This window comes from Anarrhichthys ocellatus, unplaced genomic scaffold (assembly GCF_004355925.1).
Source record: "Anarrhichthys ocellatus isolate YVR2014 unplaced genomic scaffold, GSC_Weel_1.0 scaffold21, whole genome shotgun sequence".
NCBI classification, from domain to species: Eukaryota; Metazoa; Chordata; class Actinopteri; order Perciformes; family Anarhichadidae; genus Anarrhichthys; species Anarrhichthys ocellatus.
This window is the reverse complement of record NW_022280051.1, coordinates 4,031,008-4,054,503: the sequence shown is the minus strand read 5'-3', so window position 1 is coordinate 4,054,503 and position 23,496 is coordinate 4,031,008. Positions and strand designations below refer to the sequence as shown.

At 42.3% G+C, this 23,496-nt stretch overlaps 1 protein-coding gene across 1 annotated transcript in view; it reads left to right on the top strand.

Annotated features, from left to right (window-relative positions):
* Positions 1-500: 500 nt before the first annotated feature.
* Positions 501-23,496, top strand: part of acss3 (acyl-CoA synthetase short chain family member 3) — a 34,687-nt gene continuing 11,691 nt past the window's right edge. The window contains exons 1-9 of the mRNA XM_031859000.1: positions 501-1,193; positions 1,838-1,982; positions 2,431-2,619; positions 3,591-3,725; positions 5,092-5,232; positions 5,947-6,027; positions 6,415-6,510; positions 7,943-8,094; positions 14,001-14,104. Of these exons, the coding sequence (XP_031714860.1) occupies positions 877-1,193; positions 1,838-1,982; positions 2,431-2,619; positions 3,591-3,725; positions 5,092-5,232; positions 5,947-6,027; positions 6,415-6,510; positions 7,943-8,094; positions 14,001-14,104 (1,360 nt within the window). The 5' untranslated portion in view covers positions 501-876. The remainder of the gene's footprint in view (positions 1,194-1,837; positions 1,983-2,430; positions 2,620-3,590; positions 3,726-5,091; positions 5,233-5,946; positions 6,028-6,414; positions 6,511-7,942; positions 8,095-14,000; positions 14,105-23,496) is intronic.

The window sequence follows — 23,496 nt, the reverse complement described above, 5'->3', positions numbered from 1 at the left end:
GGGCGGGGTCAGCTGGATTATGGGTTTTAACCAGCAGCTTGGATGACGGCAGTGACGAAAAGAGATGTGTATGCAACACCATCATCTGAGGGGACATGGAGCTGCTGCTGCCCGTGATGAGAGTGACTCAATTATGTTCATAAATATCCTCAAAACAAGCCCCTCTGCATTCCCAGGGAGGTGGGTTATTTGCCTTCTTAACAGGAGAAAGGGTATTGATGCCACCCTGAGGACCCTGAGAGATTAATGCTGCAGCCAGCAAACACAGGTTTGCGATGGAAATGAGCTTCAAGGAGTTTTCACAAGTAAATATCAATTATTTCTTCTTGTTTTTGCATGATAAAATACATGCCACTGGCTAAATATGCAGCTGTGACAGACGTCATATTTAATTGACGTCGCTTTGAAATGACGGCTCCCAGGCAAGATGTGCTAAAATTGGCTGTTGACTCGACTCCTTCGCTTCGCATGGGGGCGTGACCAAGACGCCAGAGGAGGCGAGGCAAAGGAATCGAGCATATGCAAAATAAGAAAGGCCGTTTAAGATTGCTAAAATAACATACGTTATTATTATATGCTGCATCACAATCCACATGCAGGCGTAGCAACATAGGTCACGTGTTGTGTGTGTTTTTAAACGTGGCTCAAAGCTCCTCTTGTATCAACCATATCCAGTTCATAGTTCGCATTCATTGAGGGTATTGTGAGGATTTCCTTGGGAAGCTTCTTTCCCCCCTACGTGGCCCCAGATTACATTTAGAGTTGCTGAAGCGCTTCCCTCCCTCACATGCAGGAAAACACCGGAAGCAAGAGAAACGCGTTGAAGTTTAGTTTATTCTTTTTTTTAAATAACTAGCCTACAGCAGCTTTATAGCAATGCCCTTTCAAATAAAACACTTACTGCGCCCGAATCTCTGCGTTTCTATCCCGCGCAAGAGGACACTCTGGAGGACTGTTTACGCAGCACAACAACGTGGCGTGGGACCAGCAGGATCGCGTGCGTCTGCAGATATCAAGAAGTATTTCGCCCGGCATTGGTGCAGAAACTATGCATCCGACACCGCGTACAGCCGAGCCTTCGCCCAAGCGAGGGACAACCCCGAGACATTCTGGGGTGAGGCGGGACAGGACGTAAACTGGTTTGAGCCGTGGAGTAAAACGTTGCACGTTGAGGATCCAGTGTTTCCAAACTGGTAGGTTTGGTGCAACACTTTCACTTAAGTTTAGGATTTTTGCTTTAAAAAAAGGAAACACTGTATGGTCACTTTACAGCATGTCTCTTTAATAACTCAAAGCATCTGGTTCCCCAATTTCACAAAGATCTTGAAATACTTGGAAGCTTGTGAGTTTGAGAAAAATAAAATAAGACATTTTTAAGATTAATTTATGACTCTGAGCTACTAACATTTTAATAATAACATCCAAATTTACCTATAGTCAGTTTGGACACCCCAAATACTTAATTAATAATCTCTAGACTTTCTTATGACAACATGGTTTGAGTAGAGGTGGTGTGCGTAAAGTAGGGTCTAGTTTTGTTGAATCATTTAATTTAAATAGTAGATAATGTGATTCAGCAAAAATACACATGGGAGAAAAGGGCCGTGCATGAAGTATAATTCATGACGTCGTGAAATGAGTAAAGTGTGTTTAGGGGTATTGTCTAATGTCATTGGCCTACTTGTGTTCATGCAACTGCACATCAAGTTGTGTTCCATTTTTCAGTAAAATGAAAGTACACTGCCATCCAAAAATACAGTCTTCAACAGTATAGAGATATGCAGATGGAGGCGGTGGCATATGATATGTATTGTTCACTTAAAATGGTCTCTTTCAGGTTTGTTGGAGGGAAGTTGAACATGTGCTACAACGCTGTGGATCGTCACGTTGAAAGCGGCCGTGGAGAGCAGCCTGCCATCATTTATGACAGCCCAGTGACTGGAAGCAAACAGATCATCACTTTCAGGGAACTTCAGGACCAGGTACATATAGTATTATTAGAGGCAGAAGTCCCAGAAGTGAACAGCATTAAGAGCTGAAGTAGTCACTTTGTTAAAATCTGCCATGGAGGACAGCAAAACACAATAAGAAAAATAAAGGGAAGTTATTAACTTGATTGACATTTGGGAAGACTCTTCAGTTCAGTTTAGTCTCAATTGCATGCATATTAATCAAAATGTGCTTGCCCCCAGAGGAAAAAATACACTTACAGTCTTTCATTTGTCAGATTTAGGTCCAGTTCAAGGCAATCTGTAATGCACTTAAATTCACAAATGTATTCACATTAATAACCCCATAATAGAAACCCAAATGCACAGTGTGTCTGTTTTTACCATCAATTGTTTATGTTTGTATGTTGGTTATAGAAGATATGCAGATATTTGAACGAGTGCGGTGTGAGCACAGTTCTCCGTCTGTGTCTTGATCCAGGTGTCCAGGTTAGCAGGTGTCTTGGTGAAGAATGGGGTCCAGAAGGGGGACCTGGTGGTCATCTACATGCCCATGGTGCCACAGGCCATGTTCACCATGTTGGCCTGTGCGCGGATCGGTGCCCCTCACAGCCTCATCTTTGGCGGCTTCGCTTCCAAAGAGCTTTCTGTCCGCATCGATCACGCCAAGGTTAGAAAATCTTGTCATACACCTCTTGGTGGAGATATATCTTTTCTAAAGCCAATGGCAACAGGACAACATGACCTTTTTATTAATTCACTCCTCAGTACCTTGGCAAACATGTATGTGCATGAAATTATAATGCAATCAAGTTCTCCAAAAAAAAAAAAATGTAAAATGTATCAAAACTGACTCTCTGAAACTGGTTCATGCATTCATCTCGGGCAGGTTAGACTACTCAGATGCTCTATTTCCAGCTGATTCAAAGTAAGGTCAGCTGTGGCTCAGTGGGTAGAGCGGGTCGTCCTTTGGTTGGCGGTTTGACCCCCGTCCCCTACTGTCCACATGTTGAAGTGTCCTTGAGCGAGACACTGAACCCCTAGTTGGTCCTCCGGTGCTTCATGGCGGCAGGCCACTGCTCCTAAAAATGCTAAGAATGGATTAAATGCAGAGGTCAGATTTGACGTGCGTTCCTGTGAGTATATATATGACGATTGTAATAAAAGGTTTTAGGTTTGAAATGCAGCAGCCAGAGTCCAAACATGTTCACGAAAATGTGCAATAATGCAATCACTTCATTGGCTCCTGCTAAAGGGCTATAAAACACTTCATTACGTTTCTGACTTGCTCACTGGTCATAACCTGATCCGGCCTCTCAGGTCGTCAGACAGAGGTCTTCTAGCTGTACACAGAGGGCGCCTTCAGTTACTGTGGTCCTGCTCTCTGGACTAAGCTGCCTGATGACTTGAGGTCCACATTCAAAAGCAAACTCAAAACCTTCCTTTTCTCCCTTGTTTTGTGCTTTTAAATGCTCTGTGGTTGGGTGTATAAGTAAGTATATTACTGTATTCTTATATTGATGTTGTTTATGCTAAGTTCTTATGTTTATTCATATATTTCTATATATTTTGTCTTTAAATGTAAAGCAGTTTGAGTTTATGTGTAAGGAAATCCTATTACCCAATCCTTGTGTTTCTCAGCCCAAGCTGATGGTTACAGCCTCCTTTGGCATCGAGCCAGGCAGAAAAGTGGAGTACATCCCTCTGGTGGAGAAAGCCTTGGAGCTGAGCTCTCACAGACCCTCTAAAGTCCTCGTCTACAACAGGCCTAACATGGTAAGAGGCACAAAGCATCATAAAGCTTAATTCGTCAGCGCGGTGTCGTTTCTTAACCGGCTGGCTGTGTGACAGAATTTAAATGCATATCTGAAATATTGCAGCCGTATGTTATCTTGATTACTTTAGTCACCGTATAGCTGCAGAGAAAAGGTTTCCCCAAGGCATATGGTTGCCATTTTTAACCTTTATAAAAGGATTTAAACATTTAACTGAATTTCAAGCTTTATATTTCAAAGGTTTATTGCCTTAAATTGGCCAAATGTGCACGAATAGTAAGAATATCAAATCCCGCCGCCGTATCAAAAGAGGATGTATGGCAGGTTCAAACAGATGAGATGTGTGTTTGCAGCAGAGGGATCATGGAGGTTGTCATAAACAGCCCACGCATCCGGTTTTGTAGCATCCTGAGCTGCACAGAAAGATGATACAGCTCACAATTATGCATTAGTATGGTGACAGCAAGCTCACATTTGCTTCACCTTCACACAATAAAAGAAGAAGAGAAATCATTGAATTTTAGCTCTAGAAAATAGAAATTATTCTTCAAATTGATTGCACAGTATTGCAATCATTCTTCTTAAAATGTTTTTTTCTGGGCTGCACGTCTCAGTTCAAATTTGCCATCAGTTGCGCCATGTACCTCTGTTTGACTCAGTCGTTGTGTTAAATGAACACAATGTATTCGACCCAGTTGGTATACTCCGGGGTTATCTATCGGGGAATGTTCTGCTGAATTATTAAGAGATCACGGTTGCATCTTTTTTTTTTTTTTTTTTGTTTTTGGGAAGAAAAACACGGTTGACATAAGTGAACTCACAGAAATGGTTTTGACAGGAAATTCACCGTGAACTCATCCCCTTAAAATCATGTGAAGCACCACTTTGAAGGCGGTTGATGCTGTTTATCAATTACTGCATTCAGTGAGCAAGAGCCTGTGGTTCTGTGAACGCCGCCTCCGACTTGAAAGCCCTGTTAAATCAGCCCAGTTTTACTCCGGCTCGACTCTGAGTAAAGGGATGCATTTCAGACTGCTGGAGGTTATATGTCTGTGTGATATTGAATGATGTCTTAGTCTTGAACTCTTTCTCCGAGAACCACAGAAAGGGACTTTTCTTCAGCCTCCCGGGATGATTTAAATATTAATGAAATCAAAGAATTTTGAAATGAGACGGATGTCAGCAACTGCAGCTGTAAGTGGCATTAATCCATGACCTGAAATGACCTCTGTTGCTGACTTCGAGAGATTATAATGACTACTGGGAGTTAAAACAGAGTGTAAACATCTATATAAAATATATAATGCAACTTGAAGTGAGAATTTATATCCCGCAGTCACTTGTTTGTGTGTCTTTGCTTTTTTTAGGAAAAAGTATCAATGAGTCTGGATTTGAGTCTGGACTGGGATGAAGAGATGGCCACAGCTCGTCCTCATGACTGTGTTTCTGTTCCCTCCAACCACCCTCTCTACGTCCTCTATACATCCGGGACTACTGGAACACCAAAGGTACTGACATTTCATGGTATCGGTCAGCAGGAGGAAATCAATACCTGGTTCATATCTATAGATCATCTACACATACATTCTCAGTTAGACGAGTTGGGGATTTACCGTTGACTCCGTTTGTTTAAATGCTGTCAGTTCTGCGTAGCGCTTCTGTGTGACTCATCTGCTCTTTGACAATCCAGGCCCAATCTAGACTCCATCACTGTGACATAAATAAGACGGAGCATCTCCACAGCAGGAGCTGGAGCTCATGCAGGAGGAATTGCCTACAGGCACTTTCAAATGGGAAAAACTCCAGCTCCTTTCAAATAGCATCGTTTTGTCTTTGACCAAACGGATGATATAAAATATCCACCTGCTGGCGAGTTCCTGAGCTTAATAGAGCTGTTATTGCCAGCTTTTTTCTCTGTGAGTTACTGTGACTTCCTCACTTAGTGCTGTAGGGGGATCATACGTTTGAGACAATCTCTATAATTGGAGACGTGAGGACTTAAGGACACACTATTTTTGCTCGAAAATATCTATAGAGCACCATTAACTAATAAAAGCAGTTCTTTGGAGTCTGTTTGAGAAGCAGTCATTCGAAAACAAAATTCCATCACCTTCTCCACAGCAAGGCTGAGCGTCTGTGTGCAGATTGATATTAAACGCCTGCCTCTTTGCCCAGCACAATACCCGTCACCAGTCTGATGTTTTTCTTATCTCGTCCCCCAGGGTGTCGTGCGAGACACTGCCGGCTACGCTGTGATGCTGAAATGGACCATGTCAAATATTTATGGACTCAGTCCTGGAGATGTAAGGCAATAACGCGTCCTCTTCTGAGTTAGAGCCTTGTTTGAGAACAAAGAGCAGGCAGTCAGCAAAGAGATAGATTGCTCTGTGCTACTGAAGATTTGATCACATGGTAACTGACCAGTCATACGTTTCGGAAGTAGTGTTCATTTTACTTGTGTTTTTCCAATTTTCCTTTACATTCATCATTTACATTAGCTGTTTGATTTACATTATAGGTGCTTTCAAGTACAGCAAGTGTTATATTTTTAGCATTCAGAGGTGCAAAGGGAGTTGAAAACGTGTTATTAGAATTCTCTCCGCTTGTTAAGCGACACTGAATGCACCATGTTGATAAATCCACAGCAGAGTATCTCTACATACCTCACCTTTTTTGTTAACCTGTTGCAGGTTTGGTGGGCAGCGTCAGACCTGGGCTGGGTGGTCGGCCATTCATACATCTGCTATGGTCCTCTGCTCCATGGTAACAGCACAATTCTCTACGAGGTATGTTCCCATAAACAAGGTTAAGTATCTTAAACTGACAACAGCAGGATTGCAGAACAAGAAAGGTGTACAAGTTGAGTTTTAAGGTCCGCTTGGCATCTGCCTTGGTCTGCTCTGCAGGCTGAATACATCCGTATTTGGTTCACTGCTCCAGTTTATGTGAACTTTTACCCTGTTGCCATGTTTGACTCCGGCTGCTACAGTTCACTGTCAAGAGACGGAGTCTATTTTTGTCTTTTATTTTTTCTGTACTAATGCCAGTCAATGTGTAACCTGCATGTGCAGTTTCTGCCCTCACACACTGGCTTTGTTTGTTGAAAGAATATGCTGTGGTGCAGAAGCAGTATTTCCATATTGGCGATCCTAATGACATTCATTCAAGCACCCGACAATATCTCAATTGATAGAAATAGAAATTGGTAAAAACTGCCTCATCATATGGCAAAAAAAATGACGTGTGAGGTCACGATGGAATGGACTGGGACAAATACACACGCTAAATTATAAATAATATCGGTTCGAGCCTTCAGGACACAGCCCCTCCCCTGAGCACGACATTGACATGCAGCACACACCGCTTCTCATAAAACCAACGGTAAAGGAATAAACAAGCTTTAATGACATATTTTCTGCTTGAATGTGTCTTTTGAACAGCCATTTGCTGTTGATGGATCCGATTATTACAGGTAATTTGGCTTTTGCATTGTGAGTCCACCACCGGCTTGATTTTCTATGCAGGCTTCTTCTTATGTGGACGGTTATTAGCCTGCAACAGCTAAGAGGGATGTGTGTGTGTCTGTTGATCTGTGTGTTTCCTCATTACTTTAGCACCGTGACTTTCTCTCACCTGTAGGAAGCAGAACTGCTCGGCAATGAATTGCTCTGCCTTCCTTAAATCAATGTTTGACTACAGCCACGCTGGTTCTCGTGCTAACGGCCCGTCTCTCTTCAGGCATGATGCTGCCAAACTGTTGTCTTCCCTCTGATCAACACACAGGCACAAATATTTATTCAGAGCATAAACGACATCCAGAACTACCTGCTGCTGTTTACCATTCTCAGTCATTCTCAGTTGTCCCCTCGCAGGCTACTTGAATACCAGAAACGCATATGAAATTGCTGCAGGAGGCGTTTGCCTGCAGGCTTCTTTTGTCTATGTCTTTACTCCTATAGTGCAACTGTGTTTTCTAATCCATGGATTTCTGGGCCTCCAGTTTAAACAGCTGCTCTATGAATATTCATGTTTTGTAGTTGAAGTGAATTTGCACTGTAGATTGTTGAAATATTGCGGTGACGTTTTTTTTTGAGCTTCCACAATAAGCTGTGCGTCTGCTATGCGCCCTGTAGGCAGTCCGCCATATGATTTTATATGCCTGCATCCGTGTCACCGTTTGTGAACTAACCAGCTGTTGCTAAACTGGCTGTGTTGCAGGGTAAGCCTGTGGGGACTCCAGACCCCGGGGCGTTCTTCCGCGTCCTATCCGAACACGGAGCCTCCGCCATGTTCACGGCACCCACCGCCATCCGAGCCATTCGCCAGCAGGACCCCCATGCAGCAGTTGGGAAGAAACACCCCCTCTCCAGGTAGACGGCAACACCTCACACAACAGGAAATTCCCCTGAACCAAGCCCAAACAAACTGTTTTATAGTGCAGTATTTGTAACAAATTAAGCACTAGCGTACAGGCTATTCAAAAACTAAGACGGGTAACAAGTATGTTTTTATCCACTGAACATGTCAATAATCTATCGTTATCTGGTGCTTCTAAGTAACGTAATGTGAGAACTGTGAAGACAGTCGGCATTGGCCTTAACCCTCAAATGCATGTTGTTGGTTGAGCTTTCAAATAGCCAGGAGTGATGTGTTTCAGTATATCGTGGCTGACGGTGTTCTGTGCAGTCTGTCCGGCCTCTCGTTAGTCGCCGGCCCATCTGTTGATGCACAGCCCTCTCCCACCTCCATATCTAGCTGACAGGCTGTACCCTCAGTTTGACTCGGGTGTTAATCAGGCTGAATGACAAACGATGGCAAGTCACTGCAGCTCACCTGTATTAAATATTACTGCGTCAACTTGTTTCCCCCGGCTGCTGTCTCACTGTTCAGGTAAAGGTCTTCTGTAGCTCAGAGTTAAAAAACAAAACATTTTTCCACAGTATTAGTTTGTCCCAGAGAGTGAAATACTTGCTGAGTTTATTAGAATTATTAAATGTTTGGTGCGGTGCAATCTAAATTGGACCTAAGGGTGTCAATCCTCCCGCTTTCATTCTGGTCAGCGGTCTGAAAGAGCCTCTAAGCACACAATCATAAAGCAATTCTGAGTGCGGATGACCTCTGGCCACAGTGAATCATTCAGTAACTCTGGCGTTGTGTGCAGAATTTTACGATGCTCGGTTGTTCAGTGTGCTGAATGCATCCTCCTTTTAAAGGCTGCACTTGCAGACAGAGAATATTTCCTACAATATTTTTGCCTCAAATATTGGCGGCATTCATCCTTCTCAGTGTCGGCCACAATCAGTCATTTAAGCGACGGGCTGTTTTTGTGTACACGTTCTTATTCTTAATGTGTCTTTTCCCCTTGGTTGTGGCAGGCTGGTGAAAGATTACTGTATTTCCCTTTGGTGCTGAACAAAACATGCCACTGTGACGTGACACAGAGGCAGCAATACAAAGAAAGCAATAAAACAGGATTCGATTTTAGCGCCGGCCGGCTCAATGTCTGAGCCTTTTTACTCGTTATCTTATGATGTGTACTTTCAATTTTAAAGTTAACTAAATAGAGGTTTTCTGCCGATAAAATGTGGTATTTGGAATGTCAGAAGAGTGTTAGTTTAGTGGAGGAGTTACTGACAATTTGTGTGTCAGTTCTTGTCTCTGTCTTGATAGTTTTATGTGCTATATCAATGAGATATTGTGTTTGACAATATTGCCAAATGGATCCAGATCCAGTCTATGCATTTTGCCACCTCATGTAACACACGGAAGGATATGTCAATACTAATAATGCTGGTTTTAATTAAAAGTGTGTTGATGGACGTAGCAAAACCTTCCAGAAAACTCCTTTTAGCTTTATTATCAAACACATCATTTCATGCTAGAGAGGACTTAAACAATAATTTTGTACGGTTCAAATAACCTGTCAGCAGTTTATTGACACTGTGAGACATTTGCTCCCTCCGGAGCCAGCTCAACTGTAATAACCCTGGACCCATATCAATGGGCTGGAGCCATATTACTTGTCAAATTGAGAGTTTGGCTGCAGGGCTGTCCAAAGTTATGAAGGCTGCAGCAGCGCTCTCCCCATTTTTGCCATGCTACATTTATGCTGACGCGTGTTTATGACTGAGCATTGATTTAGTTCTCCTGTCTTTAAAGCGCCACTGACAGAGTGCATGACTCCACTTAATAGTACTTTCTGGTGCAAAGTAGGGGTGGGCGATGTGGCCAAAATCTTCTGTTACAGTGTGTGTAATTTCATATCACGGTAACAGTGTCACAATACACTAATTGTGTTATAAATTCAATTAACAAATGGTTTAAATCAACCATACCGTACTTCATCACATATGATTGTTTTCTTCTTTTGTATCACTCAGCTGCTTACATATCGGGTCAGATAAATATGATCAGTACTGTAAGCAGTTTTGTTGATTTGTGTTAGAAATGCTCTGAGTTAATTTAAGTCCCCTCTCATAAGCAGCTATGCAGTGTATATCTCTAGGGCTCTTATTGTGAAAACAGTGAATTTACAACTTCACCCCCCTCCTCCAAGTCTGACCAAATCCTGTTACCTTGCAATGCAGCTGGATTCTTAAGATTACAAGAGTTTCACTCCCACGGTTCAAACGGTAAACAAAAGTCTTTACTGGTTTCACATTTGTCCCGATAGCGCAGTATGTACCCTTCATATCAGCCGACCTAGCACAGTAAAAACTAAGGCTGTTAATGTTGGTGATGTTTGCACCTTGTGTGTCTTTAACTACAATAAACTCCTGAGAATATACCAAGGTATTCTCTAATCTGCTTATCCCATGTAGCAGATGCATTTCCATATCACACATTGTAGCCCTAAACACACACACACACACACACACACACACACAACTCCTGCACACAGACGTTCCGTGTTCAAGCACAAGTTTTGGAGATTAAATGTCAGTCTGTATGGAAAACCTCACTGCAGCTATATTCTCCTTTGCTTAAATTATTCTCGCTTCAACTTTGTTCGCACTGACCTCACAGAATCCGCTTTAAGCATAACTTGAAACATGTGACAAAGGACCATCATGTGGATAACCTTAACCATTAACAGTATGTTGTATTCTGCTTCAATGGCTTGCTCCATGGTCATGCTGTAGAGATTAGTGTGGCCTTATCTTTACAAACTAGCATAGCTTTTATTGGTTAACATATTGTGGCCAGTGTTACCGTTGAGATGTGCTCTGACCATTAACAACCTTTGGTAGTTCTTTTTATGGCACTGGGGGTTAGGCTACGTTTGCTATCATTGTAATTTTACCTTCACCGGTATCCGAGAGTGGCTGCCAGTGTGTTTGTCCTCATACTGTATGCAATGGGAAGACGTTTGTTTTGAAACAGATGATGCTTAACTTGTAGATAATTATTGTCCTCCGTTTAATTAGTCCACACACACCAGTTCTGAGGACACAGTGGCTGAGTGAATTCTCCCAACTTGTACTTGTACTACCATTAAACTCCTCAGAGAACATTAAAACACACAGAGTCTGAGTTGTCCTTCGATAACTAGAAGCTTAGTGAGAACACAAGGTCACTGCCAGGGCAGGAGAGTCAATCATCCATTTATTCCACATGTTATGTAGCTCAGCTCCTGCAGGGCAGGATCTATCTGAGAGCTGAAACGTGGCACTTTGATAATTTCATTATGGGTTTTTTTTTTATGTACTTCCTTCATATTTTATACAGTCTCTGCATTAGACTGGGTGATATTGAATTATCACCCAGTGTCGCTGGGTGATAATTCAATATCATAATTTATCGTCTTTCATTGAAATGTTATCGTGATGAAATCATATCAAAATATCACGAAAGAAAATCTGATGTGAAATGATGTTTGAAGCCAGCGGTTTTGTGTTGACATCACATTGGACATTTAAACTCTTTTAAAGTTGTATAAACTGTTATAAAATGTTATTAATGCTAAATAAAACAAAGTACATTAAAAGCCCATAATTACTTGCCATGTCCTCTTTAATCTTTATGAAATGGCAAGATCTTTAAACAATCAGAACTTATCAAACAAAGAGGAAAACTGGACAGGAAACCTCAGAAGAAGAATCATAATTAGATTTTAAACTCAACAAGAGGTAATTCCCCCCCATTAGTGGATAGGAATAGTGTTATTCCAAATTGAACTGACTGAAGGCCCCCAGGAATTCATCAACATCTGGGTGGTGATAAACAAAGGCAGAATATTTATGATGTTTTTCTGCTTACTGACATGAATTCACAACTCCTCGTTGGGTGTATCGCCTGTTCCGCCATCACAGTGTTACTGAAAACCATAAAAAAAACAGACTACATAATATTCTAGAGACCAAAGAACAGTCAAGTTGGAGAATAGTGCGTGAAAAAGATAATAAAATATAATTCAGGGAGAGAGGAGGAGGAGAAAAGATACGATTCAGTGGGGAGAGAGCGACGCGATGAAAATCTTTTTGCCCGTTACCGAAGATAGAATGTGACTTTAAGCCTGATTGGAGTTGGAAAGGCATTTCGCCACTTCGCCGTTTCGGAGGGTTGAGAGCGATGAGTGATGCCCAGCAGTCATTTGTGGGAAAATGTAGCAATCAGTCTAGCATCTATGGCTCCACTCTGACCTGGAATCGTAGAGGGTTACAGATCTCTTCACCGCTTTGAAGCGAGCAGCCGGCAGTGTTGTTGTGCATTAGATATGCGCAGCCATGGGCAGCCATCAGAGGGAGTTTTGTAGAGAAATAATGTGTGCGAAATCAGGGGAGGCTGAAGATAGAAACTGCTGTGAGGGAGGGTTTCATGAAGCCAGGGAGTAACAGTTCCCAACCGATGAGGATTCAGATGTCCTCGCAAGAGTTTGTGGTCTCCGGGTGCACCATGACTCAGGGTCACAGCTTACTGACTGAGGGCAGAATGTTCCTAAGGGGAGAAAGAGCAGCTAAGTCCCACCGAGACTGTTTCCTGGAAGACGAACGTCCAACTTGAATTGCCTCTAAGTTAAGTTTTTCTGCAATGGCATTTAAAACGAGAGGCCAAAGCATTGATCTGTTGGAGACTCCAGTACAGATGATGCTCAACACAAAGAAGGACTCACCTCTACTGTCCTCATAAAGCCGAGGTTCGTTGTGCGTTAGCGAGAATGCATGGGTCCGCGGGACGTCATTAAAGGGCATTTACGTAAGCTCTGTGCGGATGTTGACGTACTGGCAATTTGTTGTCACCGTACTACCTTGTGCGAATTTATCTGTGCAAGTGTGGAATGCCTCTAAGATAACAATACATGCCTCCGCGATGTCCGCAGCAGTCCGTGTACGCGTCCGTTTGGAGTATGACCGAGGCTTAAGTGTGACAAACCATCATAGCGAGAACAAAAAGCATCCTTTAGTCAGCAATCGTGGTGAGAACTGTCTGCTTGGCATTGTCTGAGGCAGGTGAAAGGATGTCTCAGTCACATGTGAGATCACAGGGAAAGTGAAATGGAGGATGCTGCCCTGATGGCAAACTTGATCGTGGTCCAAAAACAATTACTTGGAAGAGGTATTGCATGAGGTTCAAAGGCACATTCAAGAGACGTTTCCAGCCATAGTTTATATTAAGTCTTACAGGGTTTTTTTTTACAATTGACATGACCCAGTTTTCATTACTGATCTCGTACACTTAAAACAATAAATCAGAAGCTCATAAGCTGCACAGCTTCACAGAGGACAGAGGATCAAGTTTATGAAATAGAATCAGTATACTTAAAGACACAGAGAATCCATGAAGCAGATACTCTGAACTAAATTGCCAAGATTGCCAAGAGTCTGAGTCTTTGCATCCCATTTTTTTCAGTTATACATATTTATATTAAATTCTTTAGAAATATGCAGCTATGGCTTTTAAATACGGCTGTCCTTGACTAAAGAAATCCCAAGTCTACTATTTGATTAGTGTATTTAATCAATAGATCTGTAAAAGAAAGGAATCGCACAAAAGCACCACTTTAAATCTTATGTTTACCAGAGATGTGCTTTAGTTTCTTGGAAATAAGCATAAAAAAACACTAATTAACTAAAGAAATCTAAGTCAACTGAGACCAAAATAACAGATTATTCGACCAAGAGGGGCCAGCCCTGGGTTTAAACAGGTTTGAGCATGTGAATAAACTTGGTTCAAACTTTTTTCCCCCATGGCAAATATGTTGTGTTGTCTTCAGAGCGAGGGTAGATATGTCATGTTTCTTTAAGGTGATTGACAGATGTACTCTTTGTCCTTGCAGGTTGCGGTCGTTATTTCTGGCAGGCGAGCGCTGTGATGTGGAGACGCTGGAATGGGCAAAAAGGAGCTTCGGGGTTCCTGTCCTGGATCACTGGTGGCAGACTGGTAGGAAGCTTTCTACTTTCTAAACACAGTAATCAGAGCTTTACCTTGTTGATGGCCGGTATTCAAAGCATCACTGGGAAATGTTCACCTGTCTTATCTGATTCCATACATTTTCCCTTTTTTGCCCAAACTGCATATTTGACAGGAAGCAGTAAATTGAAACGTAAAAACTAAAATGCAACCTGACTCCAAGAGGTCAGTGACTGAAGTGTGCAGTGAAAGCTGGACTCAGCGACATAACGTTCTGCTCTCCTGCCTCTTTCGTCTCTTTAGTATGAAGCATCACATAGCAGCCAGGCCGTCGTACAGAACGTGCAGTTCACAGACTTAATGTCACAGGGTTTCTGCTGGTTGAAGTTCAAATTGTTTAAAACATTAATCCTGTGTAATATGCCTTTTGTGCGAAGCTGCCACGTGCAATTAATCATGTCGGTCTAGTAGAAGCAACTTTACCCTCCAAACTTTAGAGATTAAGTTCTTATGATACAGAGAAAGCATTTCAAGGAGCACTTGTATTAACATGAACTGTATGTGATGTTTCAATTTAACTTGATCTTTAAGACTCGGCCTCGTCTTAAGCTTGACAGCGTGAGAAGACTATGAATCTGGTCTTTGCTGTATTTTATTAGTCCACTGACATCAACTTGGCCTCGAGAAGAGATATAACTGCAGGAAATCACTATTCCCTTGAAAGAACGGAGTCATTATGAAGATCGTTTTATCACACTGCCCTCTCTGATTAATCCCATCTGATGTTCTGTATTGTAGACCGGGGGATTGGACCCCTTCTACCGGAGTAATTATGATGTCAAAGAAGCCATTGTTTGATCTAATAAGCTTCTCCGAGAACTGATCATCGCACAAAATGACGTCATTTGGACGAGTTATTTGAATGGCAATCAAAACTAGATGGGGATGTGCAGGAGGGCAGATGAACAATGGCTGAAATCACCATTTTAATGAAGTCAAAATGAGAATCATGACTGGAAGTGATGGTGCAAATTAAATTAATAGAACAGCTCCATTACAACTGAACAATAATCTCATTTTTTTTTTTAATCTACACATGCAATAGCCCCAAGTCAATCATTGTCAGGTGGGAAAACTCCCAGAGAGCATTACTTCCAAGCGGTCACATTTCACAGCAGCAATTAAATAAAGGGTTTGATTGGCAGTGCCATTCATTGAGTTCGCTAATGTTTAATTGACTTTGCGCCCATAAGAGACGGTGAGTGACTGGCTGAGGTGTGAGCACTAAGTTATGTGCTTAGAAAAGAGATAAAGGAAAGGAAGCAATCAGAGGTACCTTGTGAGTTCAGGAGTTATAATTGAAATGGCTTCCCCACTGAAACATGCTTTGAGTCAGACAAAAATCTTTTAATGTGTTTTTATTACTTATAACTGCTTAAATAATGGAAATATTTGATTTTTTTTTTCTCCAAAAAAGGGGGGTAGTTGGTGACATTGACAGGCGTGGAAATCGTATTTTATGTATTACATTTATTTTAACAATTTCTGTTAAAAATCATTAAAAACCATCAGCATAATCTTACCATATTAAAAAAACAACATATTACATCTATACTGGTTTTAATGACGAGGTTAAAGTTAACTCACTTTGGGTAGTATAGGGGTTTTTTTCTTGAAGGAATTTTGCTTAAATATTAAACAATTAGTCAACTTTGGAAGCTCTCAAACATGACTTCCTCAGTCTCACTTGTTCTTGGAAAAATGGATTACAAACATGATTTCCTGCTCGTGTGATGCGATCAATTATTTTCATGTCATAGTAGAAGACCCTCATTTCACAGCAAAACTGTAAAACATGGGGTTTTATATTACTGCCTTTTCGTAAAATTGCGATAGAGTAATTGTTGTCATATGGCAAAAAGGTTACAGTCATTTATGGCTAATCATACTTGGCAAAGAAGGGCTTCCATTCTGATCTGTCTTCTCTTTAAAAAGTCCATTAGCAGACTCAATATTTCAGTGGCACATTGCACCGATGCACTTGAGATTAATGTAAGGTTCACAGGGGCTGAGTCACGCTCATCATTTTATAGACTTGCTAGGTCACGCCCCTTAAATCACCGTCCAGTGGTCGTACATTAGACAAGGAAAGGAGAGTTTGTAATCTCCCTTTTCTTCACCTCGCAGTCAACCTATTGTTTAGCATGGCTGTTGTGGGTCTGGATGAGAAGATATGTAATTAGAATCCCGGGTTCCCAGCTTCCCCTGCATTGTACTTGGGCCTCGGTTTCTAATGATTCTTGAATGTGTAAGACCCTGTTAGTTTTTTGGATGGGAGGCTTGCATCCAGGCAGCATGCCATCATGCTAATGTCAAACCCCCCCCCCTCCCCCCTCACTTGGTTGTTGATTGCCGTCCTCCTCACGTACTAGTGAACTATGATAAATGCTCCAGCGACGGCGAAAGAGCACAATTAGATGTCTCTTTGTTTTGTAATGTTCTCCTGCCTGCGAGAATGTAGAATCGATGGCGGACAAGACGACATCTCTGTGTTAAATATGGGATCAATACTGTTGTTGGACCGTTGGAAAGCCATCGACCTTGAAGTTGGTACAGGCAACACACACTGATCTGAGCGCAGATTAGCCCACTTGACTGATTGGTCTGTCCGGGGCGCGACGGGAGTGTGAAAAGCTCAATACTGTAATATCGCAGAAATGTAGTTTATGAATTTAGGCTCTTGGGTTTGAATTGCTGACCCTGTAGGCTTATCACATACATGCTGCATTCCAGTTCAGAGCAGCATCCTCTGGAGGCTGTCCCATTTCAGCTAAGCTTGTTCAATTTTATCTCCAAAAAAATAAAGGTAGCAGCCTTCTTTTGCCCAATTTCAGGCCATTTTACTCACATACACACAACATAGCTACCAGTTATTTCCCCTCAAATAGACATTCATAACTGATGCATACAATCCATATGACCAGGTACGAAGAAAAAACACACATTTTTGTTTTTTTAATAGTTTGTAAGTTTAAAATCACAATCGACAAACCACAGTGATATCTAACTTTCTGGTGGTTAACTTGCTTTTTTTTGTTTTGTTTTTTAAATGGAGGACAATCCAAATGCACCAATAGTTTCTGTCTTTGTGAGGCCAGACTCTTTGGGTTCAGTCTGGTGCACTGATGGACACGCACTCCTGAGTGGTTGACCATCCAGACCCCGCTTTGTAAACTTTGTGCTTAGTAATGGCGTCATGGAAAGTGAAAATGAATTTGTCAAAGTGCAGTGAATTCCCTCTCTGGGGTGTTTTTATGCTCAGTTTAAATATCCGTGCACTGATCTTTTCTTACGGCTGTTGGATGAGCATTTACTGTTTTTATATTAGCAGTGTGGGAGTTGGAAGGATTTAGAGCGGGCTCCAATGCTCACAGGCAAACACAAGATTATGACATCTGCAAGCCTTTTGGTGCTGTGTGATTTAGTTGTTTACGTCTGTTTACTCTCTAGCTGCGCCTCCATCTCAGACTGTGTCTGACTGGCAGAGCAGATGGATGGACTTTACTAAACTTCCCCGAGCCTGGATGTGCTGAACAAAAGCTGCTGATTCCCATCTTTCTCTCTGAAGCTTCAGCGTTTGTGGGATAACATTTCATCCTACTTGAACAAAGGGATGTTTGTTTCTCAGTTTGACTCTCCCTTTCCTTTCTATCCCTCACACACACACACACACACAGGCATCCAAACAAAATCCTGCCACACTCTGAGGCGATCCTAGCCAGGTGATATATCGAGTTTGGAGACAAACCTCTGGCACCCTCTTTGATTTCTGTCTGGATGTGTAAATCCCTTTGGATTCTTCAGCCCCTGCTAAACTCAATATGTGGCAGCTGGCGGCCGGCGCAGCAATCCAAACGTGTTCTCTACTTTTTCACGGTAGAGTGGGTCACTTCTCGTCTCACTTGCTTTCTCTTTGTCTGTCCGAGGCAGTCTGTCTTCAAATGTGTGGGTGAGAGAGACTCCGGCATGTTATACATATTCATTAAATCATCGTTAGTTTTGTTATTTCTTTCTGAAGTTACAGAAAGAAAAAACTTTTCAGAGTTTGTCTTAAGCCATCTGTGTTTTCCAGCCACAGCTTTTTCATATCCACATGTTGCAAGTAGTCAGTCGGTTGGTGTTATTTGATCTTTTTAACCACAATTTCCCAGAAGAGTCTAAAAACAACAATGTATGTATTCATCATACTAATGAGTATTACTCCAGCCTGAAATAGATAACGCATGTTTACCCAGAACGTGTAACACACAAGCACGGCTGACATACTGTATTGATTCATTCTGCCTATACAGTTTCCTTCTGCCTGTACTGAGTTCTCGAGTCACGATGCTCTGTTCGACCGTCTCTCTGGAGGCGGGACATCAATCAAGCAACTTTTAACAATGTCGGTTGCTTTACACCTCTCACTTCATCTTCCCCCTCCAGAAAAAGAGACGCGGCAACTTTGTCAACGTGAATCAGTTCAATATTCAAGGCTTGTTTACTCCAAAATGGGCCTCACAGAAAGGAGAGACGGACTCCTCCTTGAGAAACTCATTATCGTCAAAACACCTGAAAGCAAAGTTTGTTTTCATCTTTTGGCTCCAACTCAGAATGATTTTTCAAACTTGGGTCTTGGGTTTCATCTATAAATATTGATATCTGCCCTTCTACTTGTAGCTCACCTGCAAAATAGATAGAAATTGAACAAAATCGATGGCTGGTGCAGTTGCTCATGAATCTTTGTAGCGGCATGCTTTTAGTCCTGGAATGTAATATTCAGCAGCCCAAAGCTGTAATCGATGGTGAGCGAACAGGCACCATGAGCGATGATGGGAAGAGCGGGTGAACAGAGCAGCATATTTTTGAAGTAGAAAAATATGAGTTCCTCTAGGGTTCAGACGCCGGGTTCACAGCATACCTGGACTGACTGACTACATAGTAAATATTCAGCTGAGTTCTGAATATAGATTTTCGTTAGGTTTTTAGTCTGTGTTCTGGAGTCCAACTGGAATTTAAAAATCCTTGAATGAGACCAAAATCTTGCGATTATTTTCAAATGTATTGTTTATGAATTTTATTATTGAAAGGAATGGGGGGAAAGGTCCTTGGAGATGTAGATCAGTACATCAGGGTTTAGTGTTTGACTTTTGATTAAAATACTTTTGAACCGCTACCCTACACGGCTGTGTCTGACAGCAGAAGAAGTATTCTCCAGCGCCTCGGTGTAAATCTGCTGCATCATCACCGTAGAGTCCTTTATTTATCAAGCGGTGTGTGCTTGCTGCTCCCGTTAAACGATGCATCATCTAGTTCATTATCTTTTGACATGCACTGGAAACAGTTGGTTAGCTGTGCCGGCCGCATACAGCTGACAAGATTTTTTAAAATGTCTCGTGGTGTGGTTTGCATCCTTTCCTCATCCATCCCCCCCCCGGGGGACTTTTCTTACCTTGCAGTCAGCTGTGAATCTTTTGATGATTTGTAAACGGGTGCATCACACAAAGAGCTTAGTGTTGCTCGCTCACTCCTCACACAGCTCCCCTTTGATCTGCACAAGGCCCCGGTTGTTAATAATAATAATAATATAGTGTAATAATAATAATAGGCAGCATGGCGGTCAGCGGGCGGGAGGTCAAAAGCCGAAACATGTCTCTGGTCCTTAGAATGAAAACAATATTGCCAGCAGGCTTGGATTTCGGAGGACTTTCTGCAGAATACATATCCATAGACAAATTGTTTTGCATCACGCCAGCTGGTAGTCTATTTGTTAAACATTAGATTTTTTTTTGTCATTGATTGCATGCCACGAAAAATGTACACATTCTTTGCTGGAAAAGTTTAATCGTGCTAACAAGCTCGCGGCTGCGAATTTGGCTAATTCGACCAATTTAGCTCGTTGATGACTCGTTCTCTGATGAAGAGTGGAAGCGATCGGCGTGCTCGTTATTCCCATGTGCAGCGGGCTCAATCACTTCTCAGCCTCCCGTTGTCATCGGATATGCTGATTCATCCGGTCTCATCAGCCCAGACATGACACCAAACTCTTTTTCACCTGCGCTTTCTCCTCCATCTCCCCCCCCCTTTACCTTCGTTATATTTCTCCGTGCTTGTATGCTTCTTTCACGTGCACACACAGACCTGCACGCATAAATTAACCACATTTGCCAGAGAAGGACATGAATGCATCGTCTTGTCAGCCGCTGAGCCACCTGAAACCAGCCCAGCTCACTTCCCCTTATGTACGTATGAGAAAATGTCTGCCGTTTTGAAGCCTGATAATAATATGAGCGCTATTTTAAGAGCCAAGTGCCATTGGGAGGGGGTGGAGTGGTGGGGGGGTGATGATGAAGGTTGCTGATGTCACTGGTGTTGCCTGGCAACAATGTGTTTCCAGTTGGCAGGGTTTGGCTGCCTCACCAGTGAGCGGATGGACTTACAGCAGTGTTTTAGGTATCTCTCTGTCTCTCTCTGTTTGTCTGTTTTGTCTCTCAGACTGACAGCAGATGCCTTTCTACACAGAATGGGATTACCATGAGAAAGTAAACTGGACCTCTCCAAAGCACCTGTCTTGTCAAATAAATTGTAGAGTTGAAAATGCCGCCCCTGGCCGATGCCAAATGCAGTGCTGGCACACACTTGTTTTTTCCACACATCCTGCTTCTCCTCATGGATCGAAAAAGTGTGAGCCTCAGAGAGTCTGTGAAGGGCAGTATTCACAGCTTGAAATCCTTAAACTCTCACTGATGAGAAACAGAAGCTTTTAAAAGTCCGGCATTCACTAACTCGGTACATAGAAAAGCAATACACTGAATCAGGGGTGAATATATATCACCTGCAGGATACCTTTTCATAATTAGCTCCTCGGCGGTCAGGAGCGCTACTCCTGTGGCGCTACTTCAATAGAGAAAACAATTAAGAGGACTAGGCTTTTCACTGGCAGGACCACCCATATTTGTATTTAACAGTTATCAAGAATCATTTTATAGAAGGTGTTATTGTAAATTATTTATATTGTTGAAGCTCAACTGGTTTTTACTAAAAAAAACAATTTGCTATGTAAAGTTTAGTATTGTCTACCGGAGTAGAACATTAAGTCACTCCTCCTCGTGTGTGTGTGTGTGTGTGTGTGTGTGTGTGTGCGTGTTGTAATCCGACCTTCTCTGTGCTTTGTTGCTCAGCTGTCGCCATGTCCCTCAGTCTTAGATATGCTCTGAATTTCAAACTGTAAGTAGAATAAAAACAATAAAAATAAATCTTCACCTAATTGGTGTTCTGTCCCACCTTTTCTCCACATAGACTGGTCCCTCAGCTTCTCCTTTTGAAAAACAATAAATGAGAATACAGTTCATTTCAGTAAAGTTATTCCTTCGTCATGTCACCCTCGTGCTCTGTTGCCCACCTTTGGGAGATGCTTGGGAGCCTTGGCTTTGTGTCTCACTCGGGCTCATTACATTGCTGCAGAGACAGTAGCGCAGATGTCACCGCTCCTGTAATTACATATCCGAGAGCTGAGGTGTCACATTTGCATTACCTGATTGTTTACTGGGGGGGCTGCTGCCGACGCCTCTCTAACCGTCTAGCATTCATTTCAAGCCATCATACTGTTTGTCTGCTGAGGTAAGGCACAAGAAGTGGTTTTACATTAAAGCAAGTTAAGCAGTGACTTTGTATGCATAAACTTTGCCTCTGAGCAAATGAGGCGAGCTGTCTGAAAAGTGATAAGGGATGGACTGCTTCTAGCTGATGGAATGTAGTTGTCCCTTGAGGAGTCCGAGTTTTAAATGGGAGAGCATGTACGGATGTGTGTGCGTGTGTGTGTGTGTGTGCTCATCTTGTTTTCAGGTCCGTTTTTGGTGAGCAGCACCACCAGCCTCTTTGTAGTTGCTGCAACCCAAACCGATTCCCCAATCCCCATGCATTTGACTTTCTCTGTTCCCTTTCTTCACTTGTTATTTTTCTTCATTTCAACATTGAGGCCAATCACAACTGCCTGGCCAACCAACCCTTTTGGTTTCTTCGTGTGCTTGGCTCCTCAGCAGACTGCCAATGGTGGTCTTAGTCTAAGCTGTTTAAGTTGTATTGTTCAACACAGACTCCGAGCAGAACTAATCCCAGAAGTTTGTCGTGAGATTTGCTTCTCAAAACATTCTTGGACCCAAAAGAGAAACGGCAGAGAAATAACGCAACCCCGTGTTCACTTGTCTTAACGATAAACATTGGATTGGATTGCAATTCTGTAGTATGCTGCAAAATTGTATAATTTTATAATTTACATTTTTTCATCGTGTTTTCCTGACGCTACCTTTTCCTCTGCGTTAGATGGGTTATTGGTTTTGTCTGAAGGAAGCAAAATGTGTTCTGAACCAAAACAAGTAAAAAAAAAAAAAAACAGACAAAAACAATCTCCTCGCTCCCTGTCTGCTCTCATCCTCCCCCGCCACATCGTCTCTTCAAATGACCTTGGGTTAGCTATCTTGTTAAGCTCCCGAAAGAGTCACCCCAGCAGCTACGCATCACCAGGACAACCACCAGCTCTGCTGTGCAGGAAGCATCCCCACCTCTATTTCTAACAGTTGTTAAAACTCTCTGTGACTAGTGGCTGTTTGTTTGTGTGTTACAGCGGCTACTGTAGGAGTTACATTCCTTGCTATGCGTCCATGAACTCAAACGTTTGTTTGTACTTTGTATTTCCGCTGTTACCCAGGGTGAACATTAATACAGAAGCCCAATTAGGAGAGGGATGTACAAAGCTGCCATCAGGCCACCAACACTATTTACCTGACAGCTAATACAAATGTTTCAATGGAGCGGCTACATTCAGATGTGAAAGTCAGCCTGTTAAACCTTTAACAGGGTTGTAGTCCGCCACATTAGGGCATTTGGATTCTGGCCACCTGGCGAATACAAGTCCAATATTCACTCTCCTTTTAGCTCCGTTTTGGTCCCCACCAATGTTGTTTGATAATGTTTTGTGACATGACACTGTGTAGTTCTACTGCATTGATTAATGTGTATAAATGTATAGCATGCCTGAAGATTGTGGAGAACTGTAGGGAAACCAACACTTACTCTTCCACTCATCATAACTAATCAACGTTTTTCAGCCCATGTTACATCAATGCAAAAAGCTTGCATTGGAGTTGCACTTGTGCCCTCTCTCTCTCTCTCTCTCTCTCCTCTTCGTTTGAGTTTCACATTCTAGACCTGGTCAATTCCATTCTCAGTCTTTAGCCAATATCTCTTATTCCCATAGCGGGCCATAGAGAGAGCGTGGAACGGCAAGGTTACATTGTGTGAGGAAAACGTAGTGGATTTCTTGAGGTGCTGCTGAGAATAGAGTGTGCAGGATCAGAGAGCCATCTTTGTTTTTCCTGAGCAGC